This window comes from Petromyzon marinus, chromosome 7, assembly GCF_048934315.1.
Source record: "Petromyzon marinus isolate PM22_M1 ecotype Great Lakes invasive population chromosome 7, UKy_Petmar_22M1.pri1.0, whole genome shotgun sequence".
Taxonomy (NCBI): domain Eukaryota; kingdom Metazoa; phylum Chordata; class Hyperoartia; order Petromyzontiformes; family Petromyzontidae; genus Petromyzon; species Petromyzon marinus.
The window spans coordinates 12,760,468-12,777,121 of NC_133673.1; the positions used below are offsets into that span (position 1 = coordinate 12,760,468).

Genomic DNA, 16,654 nt, shown 5'->3' on the forward strand with positions numbered 1-16,654 from the left:
CCTCCCTCCCCGATCCCACGTTTCTACACAGTGCAAACTGTCAACTTATTCACAAAAGGCACTGTCGCCAATATTGACACGGGAGCACATTTCCTTATTGAGTTAACATTAAAGGCTTATATATATACAAAAAAAATGTCAAGCAATATATTCTCGTTTCTTCGTTTTAAAAATAAAATCTCATCGCTTTTAAATGCCCCTGATTGTGTTAACTACATTGATTCTGTCTTGCAGAGATGATTGGAACGTTCATCCCGACTAGCTTGAATAACTCAAAGCAGTTCAGGGCCGATTAAAAAACGTAAAATACATTATCGATACGAAAAAAAAACTAACAGTCACCCGCATGGGGTTTGAGGATTCCTGAGTGAGTGCATGGCTGGTGCGTCGTCACATTTATAACCAGAGATGGGTTTTTCCTTTTTCCCTTCGAGGAGCTCTGTCTCTTTGTTGTTGCTGTTGTTGTTGCAAGACTCGGAACGTTCACAGGGCGCAACGTCTTGCCACGAATTCCATCCCGGACCCCAGATCCCACAGATCTCGATTGACCCCGGCTCAAAATTCAAAACCCCTTTTAACCGTAATGCTGCCCCCCCCCGACCCCCACTTCTCCGACCCCCCCCCCCCCTCTTGATGCCAGCGTGCCGTGCGTGGCACGGGTTGTGGAGGAGGACGACCCCTCACGCGCGCTCCTCCTGCCAGCCGCTCGAGTTGCGCCCGAATTTGTAGACGAGACGGCGCCCATCCACCCGGTCGAGAATCTCCTTCTTGTAGTAGTACCTGCGCAAGAGGCCACACGGAGCGGTCAGAGTCTCCTCCAGCACCCACCACCAGACAGCAAGTTCTTGTGATCTCAGAGAGGGCGGGGGGAGGCGGAGGGGGCGCTATCGATTGACGCTAATCCGAATCTCTTCGGACAGCGGAGGGAGGCGCTGAACGGAAGTGCGACGCCGCTCGGAAACCGTGGCGAGGTAGGAATACCCCGCGTTCAAGCGATGCTGGCCTACCGTTACAGTTGTCAACATCGTCATGATGTTTATTCTGGTGATGGGACTCGTGGATACAAATTCACGCTGTCCCGCGGTAACCGCAGGACGGCAAGTGCGGGATTCGACCAATTGCAAACGATTAAAACGTGAATTCAGCAAGAAAGATGCAACCACGAGGCCTCCTTTGCCAGTACCAAAATATAATAATAGGGTTTTTTCCCCTTGAAATCTGGCGATAAGACTGAAACCTTTTGCAAGGAATCATGTTTACATTAACCACAATACTTGCAGTCAAAATGCAAACAAAAAACAACACTGATAATTTATGTATGGTCCTTGAAACTGATTGGTCCACACCAGAAACAGCTTTCTTTTGAGCCGAGTCTCATACGGTGTTCGACCAGATGACGCCAAAAGGCGCACAGTTCAATGACAACGCACAATCAGAGTAATGAGACCCCGGGTAAGCATCTACATCATGAGGCCTCCTTTGCCAGTACCAAAATATAATAACAATAGTCATCTGGTCGAACACCGTATGAGACCTAAGCCCTAAGGAAAGCTGACTCTGGTGTGTACCAATTAGTTTCAAGGACAATGCATACATTATCAGTGTTGACTGCAAGTATTATGGTTAATGTAAACATTATTCCTTGTAAAACGTTTCAGTTTTGTCGCCAGAAAAAAAGGGGAAAACCCCCTATTATTAATAAAGTTGCCTTTATCGAAAAACGCCGTTCGTGTCTCTGCCGCGAAGAACGGACGATTGCCGGAAATGTCACCTCTATTGTCCACCCGCCCCCCACTCGCCTCCGCCCCCTTCCTATCGAGGAATGCGTTGAATATCTGCTCTGTGCATATACCCTGGCGTAGACGCGAATAAGCGCGCACTTTTATTGTCGAGCATGATGAGTAAGAGTGGAAGGCGGCTTCGTGTGCCGCGTGCAAAGTGCAGGAGGCGTGCGTCGCTCAACGCCTGCGGTTTACTCCGCGGCCTTATCTCGACGGCGCTGCCAATGCCACCGACATTTGGGGGGTTCCTGCGAGCGCGCGCGTGTGTGTGTGTGCGTGTTGGTGCGCGTGTGTGTGTGTGCGTGTTGGTGCGCGTGTGTGTGTGTGCGTGTTGGTGCGCGTGTGTGTGTGTGCGTGTTGGTGCGCGCGTGTGTGTGTGCGTGTGTGCGCGTGTTGGTGCGCGCGTGTTGGTGTGCGCGTGTGTGTGTGTGTGTGCGTGTGTGCGCGTGTTGGTGCGCGCGTGTGTGTGTGTGGCTGTTGGTGCGCGCGTGTGTGCGTGTGTGCGCGTGTTGGTGCGCGTGTGTGCGCGTGTTGGTGCGCGCGTGTGCGCGCGAGAGAGATGGCATGCGTATCTCTGCCTGCAGGACTCGCTCGAGCCCTGCCCTCTCCCACCACAACCAACCCAGCAACACCCGCACAACGACCGCCCCCCCCCCCACTACACCGTGGCTCAAGCAATTTTAAGTTTAGGGGGTGTTTTTTTTCCTTCCCCCCACTGTCAAGCAGGGTAGGCTTCGCTGAGTGCGCGACGTGGCCACCCACGCGTTCACACTCCTCGACCAGTGCAGTTGTTTACGGGCGCTTTATCGATTTAAATTATTATTGTTGGTTTCGCTGTCACCTCAAACTTTACACTGCAAGGTTTCACGCACGTCCCGATGGCAAAGTTACGAGTGGGAGAAATTGTGAACTTTTGGTCGGTGCGATGCTCAGCATCCACTTGCATAAAGTTGTCATATTTTAAGTCGAAACAATCTTTCGCCTGTGAAGTTTCCCGAAATGTTCTTTTTTCCAAGAGCCACGCATTGTAAGAGTGTGATCTCCAACTACACAGTCAGTGAATCGTGCCTTCTTGGATCTGATAAAGGGCCATTGCCTGAAACGTCGCGCTCATTTATGTGTCCGTCTGTTATAACGTGGTGCGAATGGCGAACATGATCACTTCTTAAAATCTCCGTTTGTGCGTGGCTGACTTGAGTTTCTGTGACACTTTATTTCACTTGGTTACGCTTCGTTTAACTTCATTTACACCTCGAGTTTTACGAGTTAAAGTCCCCTGTTGGTTGAAAGCCTTCCTACGCTGCTGAGCCTGTCATGGCGGTTGTTTGACCATACTTCACCAACCCCCCCCCCCAAACTGGTCAGTGTGGGTTGGTGAAGTTGAGGTGGGCGAAGGGGGAGCGGCCCTGGATCGTTTCGATTATCGCTCGCCGCTGATTGCTATCCGTGACCGGAAATGGAACTCGGGTCAGCGGATTCACTGCGTGCCACTGCAGCTTAATAAAAATAAAAGCAAACGCCCCACAAATAATACTCGCTTCTAAAGTAAAATTTAACAGCTGTGCAGTAAAGGCGGCTTTGAAGCCTCCCGAGCGCAGCCTCTCTCCTCTTTGTTCACACTCAGGCCCATGAAACCATTCACGAGGGGGACTATAAAGATGAGTTACGTGGCCACCGCGCCCCCGCTTCCTCCGCCCGGCCTTTAGCAGCGTTTGGTAAACGCCCTCGCGCTTTTGAAGCCTCTCGAGGTCGCGTGTCGTGTCACTCCGTGTTGTAAAAGGCCAACGGTATGAAAGGGGGACAAACACAGACAAAAAATTCATTTTCGCTGTCACGGAAGGCGAGCCACAAATATTGTGGGCCGAGTGACGCTTGGGCGGAACAACGGCGATAATGGCACAATAGGTGAAAGGGCAGTCCTGAAAGAGATGCCGGAGTTGATAAATTACAATAATAATGGTGATGATGAAGCTGAATCACGGTGGCTGAGCACAGGAACCTCCATTGCGCAAAACGCCAAGAATCCAGCGAACAAGCAGCGGAGTCACAGGATGAGACTTTGGCAATGGAGACCGAAACGGTTCATTCACAGGTGGCTAGAAGATGAAGCAAAGAAAGTTCGGAACACGAAGAGAGGGACAGACCGAAGGAGACGTGCCCGTGAAGTTGTGACCGGCGACGTGCGGGAGCATTCGCGCTCCTCTGGGGGTGCGGCGACGGGTCGGAGGATGTGCAGAGAGAGGACTCGGAGAGAACTTTACGCTCACGTGGGGAGAATGACGGAACCTCGAGATACAAAGAACCGGGGTCGTGCCACGGGACGCAGAGCAATGTGTCGCAGCGATGGAAGAGGGAGTGAACCACTTGGAGACGCATTCTATTGAGTGGCGTACTATTGTTCCGCTGACTTGGAATGCCCCCTGGTGAGACTGAGTTCCCAGGAGGGCCTCCTTTAAAGAACAACGGCGTCAAGAAGAAAACGAGGACGATCGCGGAAACGCCGCGACAGGGCAAACGCTCCTCACCTCATGGCGCGGCTGAGTTTCTCGTACGTCATCGACGAGTTGTTCTTCTTCTTGCCCCAGAGGCGGGCGACCGCGTCGGACTTGACGAAGCGGAAGACGCCCTGCCGCCTGTCCTCCCACTTGAGGAGGCCCGGGTTCTGCTCGGGCTGCAGGAGGAGGTCGCGGATGAACTCCCAGAGGTGGTTCCCCCTGGAGCCTGCGGGGACACGGGTCGGCGTCGTCACGGCGACGTCACGGAGCCATTCGCGTCGCGTCTCGGATCGCGGTGGCGAGTTCTGGCGTGCACTGTATTTGTCTGTGTGTGCGTGTGTGTGAGTGAGTGCCTGGTGCCGTGTGTAAAGATCGCCACTGGGGGAGACAAAAGCGGTCGGGCGTGGTGCTGGACACCCACCCCCTCGTGTGCCGTGCCGGCCTTCATAGGTGCTCTCTAACAGCACTTGCCCCAACATTCTCTTAAGGCTATACGGGGAGGACGGGGGGGGGGGGGTCTTTGTCTATTTACTATTTTATTTTACCGGGTAAGGTTCACTGAGCTATGTAGCTCTTTTTCAGAAGCGACCTGGCCACAAATAATAGCTCAATGAAGTGGCTTATCATGGGGAAATTCATAGCTGCCAAATATTCTGAAATGCATGCTCCTAAATGTGGTGGGAAAAACCGGAGGACCCGGAGAAAAATCCACGCAACCACGGGGGAAACAAGCAAACGACAAATATACAACAGGCGTGAAGGGTCGGAATGGAACCCACGACCTCTTGTATACCAGGCAAGGTCGTTGACATCTCACCACCATGGCGCTTCGACGAAATAAACATGGCAGCGTGATTTAACGCTCAAGATCCTGCTGAGTTATTCCGAGGAGCAGTCTATTGCGTTTTATGGGACATAAGATAAAAACTTTTGTTTTTATTACCCAAAGTTAAATCCGGCAACGGAGTGAGCGGCTCGTAATCAGAAGGATGTGAGCGCTGATCGTGGTTGGTGGTTGACTCGGTCCTTAATCCCTTTGGGGGTCGATAAAATAAGTTCCACTTCGTGGGGAAGTCAACATTTGCTCAGTGGATGGAACTCCCTTCGACCAGGGGGAATACGGAGACCTCAAGCACTGACCCAGGTACGAGTGCTGCCCCATGCTGACCGGGTCGCCGTTGGTAAAGGGCTTCTTGGCTCTGAGGGGCCTTTACCCGCAGTAAACCGACTTGACCGACTGAATTGAGCAGAAGGCCAGCCGACGTTTTCGTGACGATTTCAATAACGAACGCGCCACTGTGACGCGCCACGGCCAACACCTCCATTTGCATTTAACATTCCGGGTTGAATAAAGTGAACTGAATTATTTTTCTGGTATTACCACTGGACACTTTTTCCATAGACCCTGTTTACCAGCTCCATGTGGGGCTTAATGCTAACATTTGTATTTAACTTTGGTTTCAAAAAAAAAAATTACTTCCTCGTATAATTGTGCTTGCTGGCTAAAACACTGTACTGCGAGGCGAAATGCCGATGCACAGATAAGAAAAACTGAACAATCAGCGGAATAAGATACCCATTCAGTTCTCCTTGTGCTCTTTCGCTTTGTATATTGTCACATATATTTTTCTGGAGTCGTCGAATCCTCACCGTGCTTTTTCGTTGACTGCAGGCTGTTGGCGCTGCGCGGACGGCCAGGCCGCCCGGCCTTCCTCCTGGCAGCCGCGAAACCGTCGTCGGTGTCTGCGGGGCAACAAAGCAGGCAGTTGGGAGTCAACATCGCCGCACAATAGAGCGGCACATCGGCACTCTCGCGCAGACCGCTAAGAAAGAGCATCTCCACTTCCCATGCTCCTGCATAGTTATTTTTTTTAAGCCCCAATTGTTGAGAACATAAATGAAACCCGGGGCGGCCGTGCCACCTGGGTCACGCACGGACCCTCTCTGTGGACAAATCTCACGAGAAAATAGGCCACGTGTTCGCAGAGCCTGCGCGAAGATAAACCGCCGCTGCGATTGTTGTGGCCGCTGCGATTGTGAGCGGTCGTCAAACACGGGCCCGTGCGCCTTTTGTTTTGTTTCTGGCGGCACGGGGGCTGAGATGCGCGTTGGTGTTCGTGTGCGACTACTTGACGACAAGGCGCGGGATTCGCTTGGTCGCCACAGCTTTGGGGCGGGTGACGCGGATCAGAATCGACGCGGATGGCGCTCTAATCGGAATGGCCAAAGTGACGGCCGTTCCTGGCCAAAGTGACCGTTCAGACCAAAGTGACTGTTTCATTCAAAGTGACTGTTCAAGCCAAAGTGAACGTTAAAGCCAGAGTGAACGTTAAAGCCAAAGTAACTGTTCAAGCCCAAGTGACCATTAAAGCCAAAAATGACTGTTCAAGCCAAAGTGACCGTTCAAGCCAAAAGTAACTGTTCAAGCCAAAGTGAACGTTAAAGCCAAAGTGAACGTTAAAGCCAAAGTGACTGTTCAAGCCGAAGTGACTGTTCAAGCCAAAGTGACTATTTAAGTCAGTGACCGTTCAAGCCAAAAGTGACTTTTCAAGTCAAAATAACTGTTAATACTAAAGTGACTGTTTGTGTCAAAGTGATTGCCGCTCAATTGAGCAATCAATGCGGTGCTCACCTCCTATTTACAGCCCTGAGATATTGATGGAAATTGCACATTCCTATGACGGGGCGAGGATATCCATAAGACAAGGATTGTTTGCATCCTACACAAAGCGGTGCTAGTTTTATGCCACCCTGGAGGGATGGTTGGCTGAGGAACCCCCCCCCCCCCCCAAATCAGGATTTAAACTCACAAACTTCAGATTGCGAGCCGTTTGCTCTTCCACCGAGCCATTTGGGTGTCGCACTGAGTGGTGTGGGAATGGTTGGGCGGTGATTGGTCGTCGCGTGATGATTTGCCATCTGCCCGAGTGATCTAACAACGTGTCACGATGCGGGGTGAGGATTCCACTCACGCGGATATTATTCTTGTTGTTATTGTTGTGGTTGTCTCGTTTGTGTCATCTCTCTCGTGTGTTCTGTTTCTACCGTTAGTCTTTTTCATTCAATTGACCCGCAACGGAAAGTCTTTACTTACGATCCTCGGAAAAAAATATTAATACGTATGTTATGTTGAACTTCTTTCACACCGTACGTAGCCAACCGTGCTGATTGGAGGTGCGGGGGGAAGGGCAACAAACTCAACACAAAAATAAGTTCAAAAATAAGTTCTAAAGAAATTATTTTTTTTCCAATCGATATTTAAAAGTGCGTAGCTCCAGTGGCGTCCTAATATTGGAAGGAAGAGCGCTCCAAACGGCCGCAGAAGCGCACCTGCAAGCGCAATGCGGTCATTCGCTCAGCGGCTTTTGGCCGGAGTTCGTGTGATGGTTTAAGCACCTTGCTGAGATCGTCAATGGCTGTGCTTGAGAATGAATGTTGAATGTGTGAGCTGATCATTGTTGAATTGGTGTGTGTCTGAGCGGCACCAAGGTGAGCTCCATCACGAGGATTCTCTGTTTGTGTTTGACGTGCTTGGTGTTTCGGAGTTCGGGGTCCAATGAAAACGTTTTAATGTCCCCAGCATTAGGTTCAAATTAATGTTGTTGAACCAGGCGAGAACTCATTGTGCAAGAGTGACCCGGTTCACCAAAGCAACAAAAAACAATCAAGTAAAAGTACGGCCATGAAGCGAAATACAAATTAGTACCAAAAGAAACGAATAGAAAGCAGAAAACATCTGCGCCTACAGGAGATTGCTTGGGGGGCGTTGCGCGAGGCAGTGCCGTAGCTATCGAGTGTGCAGGCGGTGCAACCGCACCGGGGGCCCCACGGGCTGCAGGCGACGGAACACGGAGAGCCAGAGGAAGGCAGGCGGCGGGGGGGGGGGTGGGGGGGGGGTTGCGGAGGGAGAGGGTAGCAACCATTTTATTCCCTTCGCCCAGGGCGCAGCGACACGCCGCAAGCGGCGAGCAGCTGGCCTCGGGGGTGGGCTTGGGGGTTACGATGAGCGGCGGTTGGAGACCGCCCTCGACGCACCTGTCTGCGGGGGCGACGGCGTGCTGCTGTGAAGCTCCAGGTGGTCGTAGTCCGAGTCGCTGTCCGTGTAAGGCGTCATCACGGGGAAGAGGCCCCGGTCCACGGTGACTGCGGCGGCAACGCAGAGAGAGCACCGCCGTGGTTAGTGGTCAGATCGCGGAGAGAGCAAAGCGCTTCAACGCACCTCGCCTGCTCGCCCCCATCCCCCCCTCCCTCCCTTCTCGTCCGTGGGTCGTCACGCCGCCTCGACGTGCACGGATCTCTCCCTCGCTGGGGTCGTGCTGCCGCCGCCGCGCGGCCCCTCCGATGTGCTCTCGGGTTGCTACCGCGCGCTTTGCTCCGGCGTTTTTCTCCGCGTGCCGAGAGCTTACTCGGGGATTGAGCCGGAGGAGCTCCTTTCACACGCGCGGCACAGCGGAGACGGCTCTACCGCCATCCTCGGTCGCCTTGCTTAGGCGACGCCGACGCCGCGTGCAGCTTGACGTCGTCGCAGACCGGGGGATTTGGAGGAGGTAAAAATGCGCAGCCCTGCGATTGCTCGCCCACCCCGCTGCGGGCGGAAGGGCCTCCACTCGAGGCGGCTCAGGAAGGCCCCCCTGTGGAGGGTATTTGGCCTACTCTTCCACGCCGGCCAGACGTTTTGGAAGCGGTGGGAGTCGCCGTCTACGCCGCTGGCTGAGCGGAGGCGGGGGCGGTAGCGTGGGGGTTTTTTTTTTAAGAGGCTTGCGCCGCCGTTTCAACCGCCGTGCCGGGAGCTATCGAGCTCTGGGCTGCAAAATCGAGCGCGGACAAACGGACGGACAACGGCGGCGGCGTCCTCTGAATCCCGGACAGTGTTCGCACTGCCTGTAGACATCTAAACAGAGCGTGTGATTGAATGAGAAGAAGAAGAAAAGTGTGAATTCAAGTGGCTTGGGCAGTGCCTCTGGTACCTGGGCTGTGCATGCTGTATCCCGGGTCAACGTTGTCCTCTGAGCCCGGGGTGGGGCTCGGAGACTCCGACACGTACCCGATGTCCGCCATCTCCGCCATGTCCCCAATGAGCAGGTGCCAGCCTGACGGAATTGACGAAGAGAGCACGTTTAAAGTCGCCGTCCAAAATGCTTGCCGCCTCTCCCGACTCGTCGGTGTACGGGAGTTGCCGACGGTCGAACGCCGCGTTAACACTGGGCCTATCGTGACGCGCGGAGAGCGTGGAACGCCGGGTCAACAACGTGAGCCGAACTTTGGCCCAATATTCCCCAACGTTGGCCCGATGTTCCGTGTTTACTGGGTACCCGCCGCTACTTGATGGAGCTGGGACCTGGTGGGGCATTGCTTATGGAATAAGGCCAAAAGGTTAGATGCTGCCCACCATCGATGGTTGAAGTGAGCAATTGCATGCGCGTCGTGGGCGGACGCGGTTATGTGCGTTGGGTCGCGTCGATGGACCAATTGCCCGTCAATCACGACGGTTGTCATGGGACGCCACCTGGGCTGGTTGGGCCACGCGTGGCGCACGGCGGCGGAGAGAAGGGCACGGCAAGGCCTTCGTCCACAGCCCGTTTGTCAATCCACTGCTGGATGAGGGGGGCCTTCACGTGAGTCCCAGGAAATGGCGAACGTAAGACAACCGCCGATGCGCTGGAACCAAACAGCGGGGAGGGATGGACTCCCGCTGATGGTGCGAGACCGTGACGGGGCGAGGGCGTCGTGTTGCCCGGGGTGACTTCGTGTAGTTACTGTTTCTGGTGCAGAAGTGGTTGTTGTTGTTAGTGGTGGTGGTGGTTGTTGTTGTTAGCTATTTTAAAAATGAACATTTCAAGTGACCGCGAAGCACGTCACAATTTGGTTGACATCGCGAATCGATGAGTCACCATGATCAAGGGGGGGTGGGGTCGCGACGCGCCGATCGAGGAATCCATAATCGCCCGTCGAGCCGAGATCCCCGCGTCGCTCGCGACACCGTCAGCGCGCGATTCGGTGATTCGAGAGACGTGAACCGTGGGGTGGGGATGGGGGGGGGGTGCGTCAGGGAGGAACACTTACTGTCGGTGTCGCTCGTCGACGGCAAGGGTTCAAGCAGGTCGTCTGACGCCAGAACTGGCCCTGGCGAGAGTAAGCGTGTCAGCCGCAGCATGTTCCGGTCTTTGAAGCGTTAAACATTTCCACGTTGTAGGTTTTCAACCGGGCGTACAGCTCACAGCGACATTGGAACCACGCGCTCCTTTAAAACCTTTTTGTTAATTCACTGCCGGTTGACGGGGCCCTTCCCCGTGCAACGGTGGTCATGGAGGTTCGTTCGACCATACTTCACCACGCTGGCTCGTGTGCTCGGGTTGGCGAAGGGCGTGGGAGGGGAGGACAGGGGGCGGGGGAGCGGGATGTGGTGTGTGGCCGGTTCAGATATCACTCGCCACCGATGCGTGAGCCCCTGGCCGGGGATATCGAGCTCAGCGTTGTGGCGCGTTCATGGGGAGCAAGTGAGCGAATTAGCAACACACTTAACTGCAAGCGGTGTAAAATATCTCCCAGGACACGCGAGTGGCTGGCAGTGTGACATTTTGATGTCAATCAAACATCTTTTGGACTTTCTGAGATATCAATTCCACTCGCAGCGGCGAGGACGAGGACAAAATGCTGAAGTGAATGTGGTATAAATATTCCCACGGCACACCTTCGCGTTTTCCCAAGCCGTCGATCAAAGAGAGCCGTGCGCGAGCCGAAACGTTCAAGTACGCAGCAGGACCCCCAAAACTGGTTATGCAAAATGTCCCCTCCGGTTTAGACTTTTTTTCTTTCTTCTGGAAACGAGTTAAGTTCCTCTTCGTTTTGAGCGTTTGCACCCGCCACCGCCACCCGAGGAGGATGGTTAAGGGGGGAGTTGGGGCCAAGTTGGTGTAGTGGGGCGGGTGGCTGCGTGGGTGGAGGGGAGGGGGGTGCAGGATGAGTGGCTCTCCCGTGCGTGTGAACCCAGAGTCGGTGGGAAGCCACAACGGCCGCAGGAGGCGTGCGCACGGCGTTATCGCGAGCGACAGGCGGCTGAGTCGCTGCTACGACTGCTGCTGCTGCTGCACCACCACCAACGCCCGTATAGGGGGTGGGATGTGGGAGGTGGAAAGGCGGGCGGGTTTGTGGGGGGGGGTAACCTCAAATTTACTGCCCTTTCGTTTATTATTATTCCATTGGTTTAACAAATGTAGGTCGTGCGCTTGTGCAATTTGGCGAGGTTTTCGGCAAATGTGCGCTCTTGGGATTGTCATTATCTTCGCCCCCTTCTAAATCATCGCCGTTTATGGTTATCGCTTACAAATAGTCACCGTCTCGGTTTCATAATCGTGAGCCTGCTCCGGTTTGTAAAGAAAAAAAAAACCTTTCAACGGTAACTTCCCAGTCACTTGCTCGCTCGCTCGCTCTTGCCAATGAGACTGCGTGTGTCGCTGGTCGCCTCGTTTGACAAAAATAAAATCATAATCTACTTCGAAAACTTGAAGTTCCTCATTAAAAGTTGCTGGATCGGGGCCCGGCTTGTTTCTGTTTGTTGGCTGAGAAGAGAAAATGGACTGTACTTTGCGTGGCCACTGAGATATTGAGGTTGCCATACTCTGGTGTGTAAGAATGTGAATTGTCTTAAATAATGGCATAAAAAAAGTACTGTATGAAAAAATGCACGTTCAAGTTTTCATTGTACACGTTTAGATGATTCAGCGTATTTGGCCGCTACAAATTTCCACACGATAAGCCACTTCGTTGAGCTATCATTTGTGGCCAGGTCACTTGTGAAAATTAAGCTGATAGCTCAGTGGGCTTTACCTGGTAGAAATAGTTTAGTTTTATTTGCAAATTTTGAAGTGACTTGTTTACCTTCCCTATACTTTGCACTCCTATCGTGTTTTTGTTACTGTCTGTTGTTGTAACGTTCTGACCTGCCCCTACTGGACAACTGTGAAAAAGATCTTCATAGCTCATGGGATTCCTTCAGTGTAAATACATATTCTGATTGTACAATACAGGCACTGAACCAGCGGAATAATCAAAGTTAGGCCTACCGCTGCCATTCCAGGTCAATATCCACTCCACCACGTGCTCCACCATGCCAGTGTTTCTCAACTCCACTCCTCACAACTCCCACCAAGCCCACGAACACACTGCACACACCTCAATAGTTTTGATCGTGGAAGGCTGTAACCACGGGGTGGGTCAAGCTTAAAGGTGGACGTTTGTGAGGGCTGGAGTTGAGAGACACGGTCACCAGACTGACCGCCACACGCTCAGCAACGACCAATGATGATGTGATGTGATAACCATGGCGATATATGCCAGTGGGTGCCGCGATGCTCACTGTGGTGGCAGTGAAGGTGGCAGTGGACCAGCATTGATGACCAATGCTGGGGTTGGTGGTGGTGGTGTGGTTGTGGTGACTGACGCTGACAGGCAGCCGAGATTATGTGCCCGTAAAGGGTGCGCTGGAGTGGTGTGGCCGGGTTATGGTTGAGGCTGAGAGGTAAGGATGTGCCAAAGTGGTTGCGTGGTCTTGTTGGTGTAGCAGTGGTGGCATATGGCAGGTAGTGGCGACAGTGTGGCGGTAGTGGTGGTGTGATGATGGTGGTGTGGCAGTAGCAGTGGTGGCATATGGCAGATAGTGGCGACAGTGTGGCAGTAGTGGTGGTGGTGGTGTGATGGTGGTGGTGTGGCAGTTGTAGTGGTGGCGGTGGTGGTGGTGTAGCGGTAGTAGTGGTGGTGTGATGGTGGTGTGGCAGTAGTAGTGGTGTGATGGTGGTGGTGTGGCAGTAATAGTGGTGGTGTGATGGTGGTGGTGTGGCAGTAGTAGTGGTGGCGGTGGTGGTGTGGCGGTAGTAGTGGTGGCGGCGGTGTGATGGTGGTGGTGTGGCGGTGGTGGTAGTGGTGTGTGGCGGTAGTAGTGATGGTGGTTTGGCGGTAGTAGTGGTGGCGGTGGTAGCGGTGGTGGCGGTAGTGGCGGTGGTGTGATGGTGGTGTGGTGTTGGTGGTAGTGGTTTAGCAGTGGTGGTGTGACGATGGTAGTGTTGGTGGTGGTGTGGCAGTAGTGGCGGTGTGACGGTAGTTGAGGCTGAAGGCAGCGGTGTGCCATGAGCTTCCGCTTACCCATTTGCTCTACGTAAGCTGCGGGCGTCAGATGCTGGTATATGCTTTCCCCGCTATCCAGGAGAGTCTGCGGCACTTCGGGGTATATGTCTTTGGTCCACTGATTCCACATCTTGATGCACTGGTCCATGCTGCACACGCCGAGACACACGCACTTCCATTTAGCAAATCGGCGGGCGCACATTCGTTTCAGAACGGTGTGTGTGTGTGTGTGTCCGTGCGTGTGTGTGAGACTCTGTGTGTGTGTGTCCGTGTGTGTGTGCCAGTGCAGTGGTTAGCGCTACGCTGCGCTACGGACCTGGCTACCCGGGTTCGATTCCCGCGCACGGCCAACACCAGCGACGATTATCTGAACCGGTCCTCGGCCTCCCCTAGGTCGACTCAGCCTCAAATGAGTATCTGGTGCTATGTGTAAACATCGCCACTAGGGAGACAAAGGCGGCCGGGCGTGGTGTTGGCCACCCATCCCTATGTGTGCCGTGCCGGCCTTCATAGGTGCTCGCTAACAGCACTTGCCCCAAGAGTCTGTTGAGGCTATACGGGGGATATTGTTTTTGTATCTTTGTGTGACTGTGTGCATGTGCAACCCTTTTGCCAATCCACTGCTGGCCGAGGGGCTCTCCCCATGCCGTGCGCGTCGTGGGGGTTATATGACCGTCCTTCACCGCGCCTGGTCAGTGCGGGTTTGGAACACGGGAGTGTAGTTCAACAATTTAACAACGCAGTAGGCGTTCGCGACTAATATCATCCATGATACGGGGGGGGGGGGGGGGGGGGTTAGATCGCGTAAATATATAAATGTGTCGTTCAACCCGCCACCACCCGACAACAGCCAATTTGTCAGGATTGTCACGTAAACAGAAGGTGCCAAGTGCAGTCCAACAAAGTGTTTTTGTGTGTGGCCACAACCGCCCTCTGCTCCCCACGACGCAGTCACCTGCCGCAACCTATAGCACTTGTTCAATGCCTGGTTGGTAGTGGTGGTGGTCCGATTCGACGATCCGAGCACTGTCCGGGCTCACCCCCCCCCCCCCCCCCCCGCTTAGCTTTTTGAGATCTGACAAGATCGTTTGCATTCCTTACAACTCACACGAGCACGGGGGCTTGTTGCTCTCTGTCGGCGGCCCTGAGTTGGTGTGGAATTCTCACGTTTCTGTGGCGGTGGATGCGTGCGTGCGTGTGTTCACGTGCGCTCGCTAACAGCACTTGCCCCAACAGTCTGTGAAGGCTATACGGGGAATCTGTATCAATGTGTGTGTGTGCAGAACGGTAGTTCAGAGGTTAGCATGCTTGGCTATGAACCTGACGACCCGGGTTCGATTCCCGCTCACGGCCAACGCCGGTGACGATTATCTGAACCGGTCATCGGCCTACCCTAGGTCGACTCAGCCTCAAATGAGTACCTGGTGCGATGTGTAAACATTGCCACTGGGGAGACAAAGGCGGCCGGGCGTTGTGCTGGTCACCCACCCCCTCGTGTTCCGTGCCCGCCCTTCATAGGTGCTCGCTAACAGCACTTGCCTCGACAGTCTGTTACATACTTTATCCTCTGCATGTGATGTAGGATGATTGTCCAAAAAGCGTGGCGGCAACTTGCCAAGTTGCACGTCGTGAAATTGAATAAAGTTCACAAAGTATTGAGTGCAACGCTGAACGACGATTATAATAATACATTACAACAGCGCTGTGGTAATCACGACGGCATTGTAAGATACAACCACAATAGAGGTTGCTTTGGGGAGGTACACAGCCAATTAGTAAGATTTGTCGTAAACAGAACGTGGCCAATTCGTTAATAGTACAGCACACCGGTGTGTTGGAGAGCAGATACACAATATTTACAAACTATGGTAAAATAAATACCATAATTATTGTTTGTATTACGCATACACATCCATGTCTCAAATGTACAACAGACACTGTCTATACCTACAGATGCATTTCTGGCACGTGTGTATTGTGAATTGTCCAACATAATCATAACGACGACGATCATCACAACACTTACAATTCACGTGTAGTGATCTACATTTGACCAAGACTGTTAACAATACTGCAGTGGTGAGCGCAGTGCCCGAAAAGCTGGCTACCCTGAGTTCTATTCCCTCCCTATGGCCGATCAGAGGGTGAAAGGATATAGTGACCCGATTACTATCACCGACCAGCGAGGTGAAGTATGGTCAAACAATTCCCACGAGGGACAACAGGTGGGGGAGAACTTCACTCGGCGGTGGATTGACCATGGGCTGAAAATCATTATTATTGTTAAGATTGCATTATTGTTAAGATTGCATTATTGTCAAGATTATATTATTGTTAAGATTGCATTATTGTTAACATTGTATTATTGTTAACATTGTATTATTGCTGCCGTATCATTGCCGCTGTGTGCAATGCGCTCGCTCCCAGCCCCGGCACGTACCTGCTTGGGTTGACTCCTCGCTCAGCACAAGTGGTGCCCAACACAGGTGATGTCCAGGTGTGCTCAGCACCAAACATCAGATGGTAGTAGCAGAGGTGGCAGTCGGGGTGGGTGGGGAGCGGACCACAAGACAATCGCCTCCCTTGGGGTTTTTTGTTTTTTTTTTCCCGGACAGGTGACCTTAGCGTGTTACCTACTCGCTGACTGACGCTTCACTCGTCAATATTGATCTGTCGCTTGCTCGGCTGCCCGTGAACTACGAGAGATATTAGTCTTATGTGTCTTGGCGCGCGCGTGTGCCGGTTGTAATATAGGGGCCTTCGCCCCGCCCCAAGCAATACATGCCCTCCCCCCCACGCCGCCACCCACCGGTACGCTTTGGTGGCTGCTTCGCTCACAAACACAGAGGAGGGGAAAATCCCTTCTCTGCCCGGCGGGTCAATGGGATTGGTCCGCCGTCACGCTCGCCAAATGTGTGGGCTGCCGTGGCCCAACTCGATAATTTGCATAGCGATGTCACCGCCGTACAGGTGAGTTCCGCCTCCCCACCCCCTATCTCCCCCCCTGCCTCCCTCCAGCCCCTCTAGCCCCCCACCCACCCTCCCTCCCCACCCCACGCCACCCTTCCATCATCGGCACGCCCACTGCCATTGGCTTCAGGTAAGCCAGGTGCGGGAATCGACGTCATTGACGGGAAAGTCGGCACGCTGTCACATCGACACCACCCACCGCCCACACAGCGCCCACCACCACCAACCATTTAGACTTTCGTGTCTGCAAGACTCTGACCCCCAGCTCGACAAGCTGCCCTGACCCCC

At 53.4% G+C, this 16,654-nt stretch overlaps 1 protein-coding gene across 1 annotated transcript; it reads right to left on the bottom strand.

The window, feature by feature from the left end:
* Window positions 1-606: 606 nt before the first annotated feature.
* Window positions 607-16,134, bottom strand: LOC116940002 (DNA-binding protein D-ETS-4-like). The gene is made up of 8 exons (XM_032949191.2): window positions 15,837-16,134; window positions 13,415-13,545; window positions 10,340-10,399; window positions 9,244-9,366; window positions 8,312-8,419; window positions 5,927-6,019; window positions 4,307-4,502; window positions 607-780 (listed from the first exon to the last, which is right to left on the bottom strand). The coding sequence occupies exons 1-8, from the start codon at window positions 15,911-15,913 to the stop codon at window positions 681-683; spliced, it is 888 nt and encodes a 295-aa protein (XP_032805082.1). The 5' UTR covers window positions 15,914-16,134; the 3' UTR covers window positions 607-680.
* Window positions 16,135-16,654: the final 520 nt, after the last annotated feature.

Excerpts from the sequence above, each read along its gene's own strand:
- LOC116940002 (XM_032949191.2), bottom strand. The coding sequence starts at position 15,913 with ATGTTTGGTGCTGAGCACACCTGGACATCACCTGTGTTGGGCACCACT. Across the intron at positions 8,420-9,243 it reads ATACAGCATGCACAGCCCAG|TCACCGTGGACCGGGGCCTC; the intron begins GTACCAGAGGCA and ends TTGCCGCCGCAG. Across the intron at positions 6,020-8,311 it reads GCCGTCGCCCCCGCAGACAG|ACACCGACGACGGTTTCGCG; the intron begins GTGCGTCGAGGG and ends GTTGCCCCGCAG.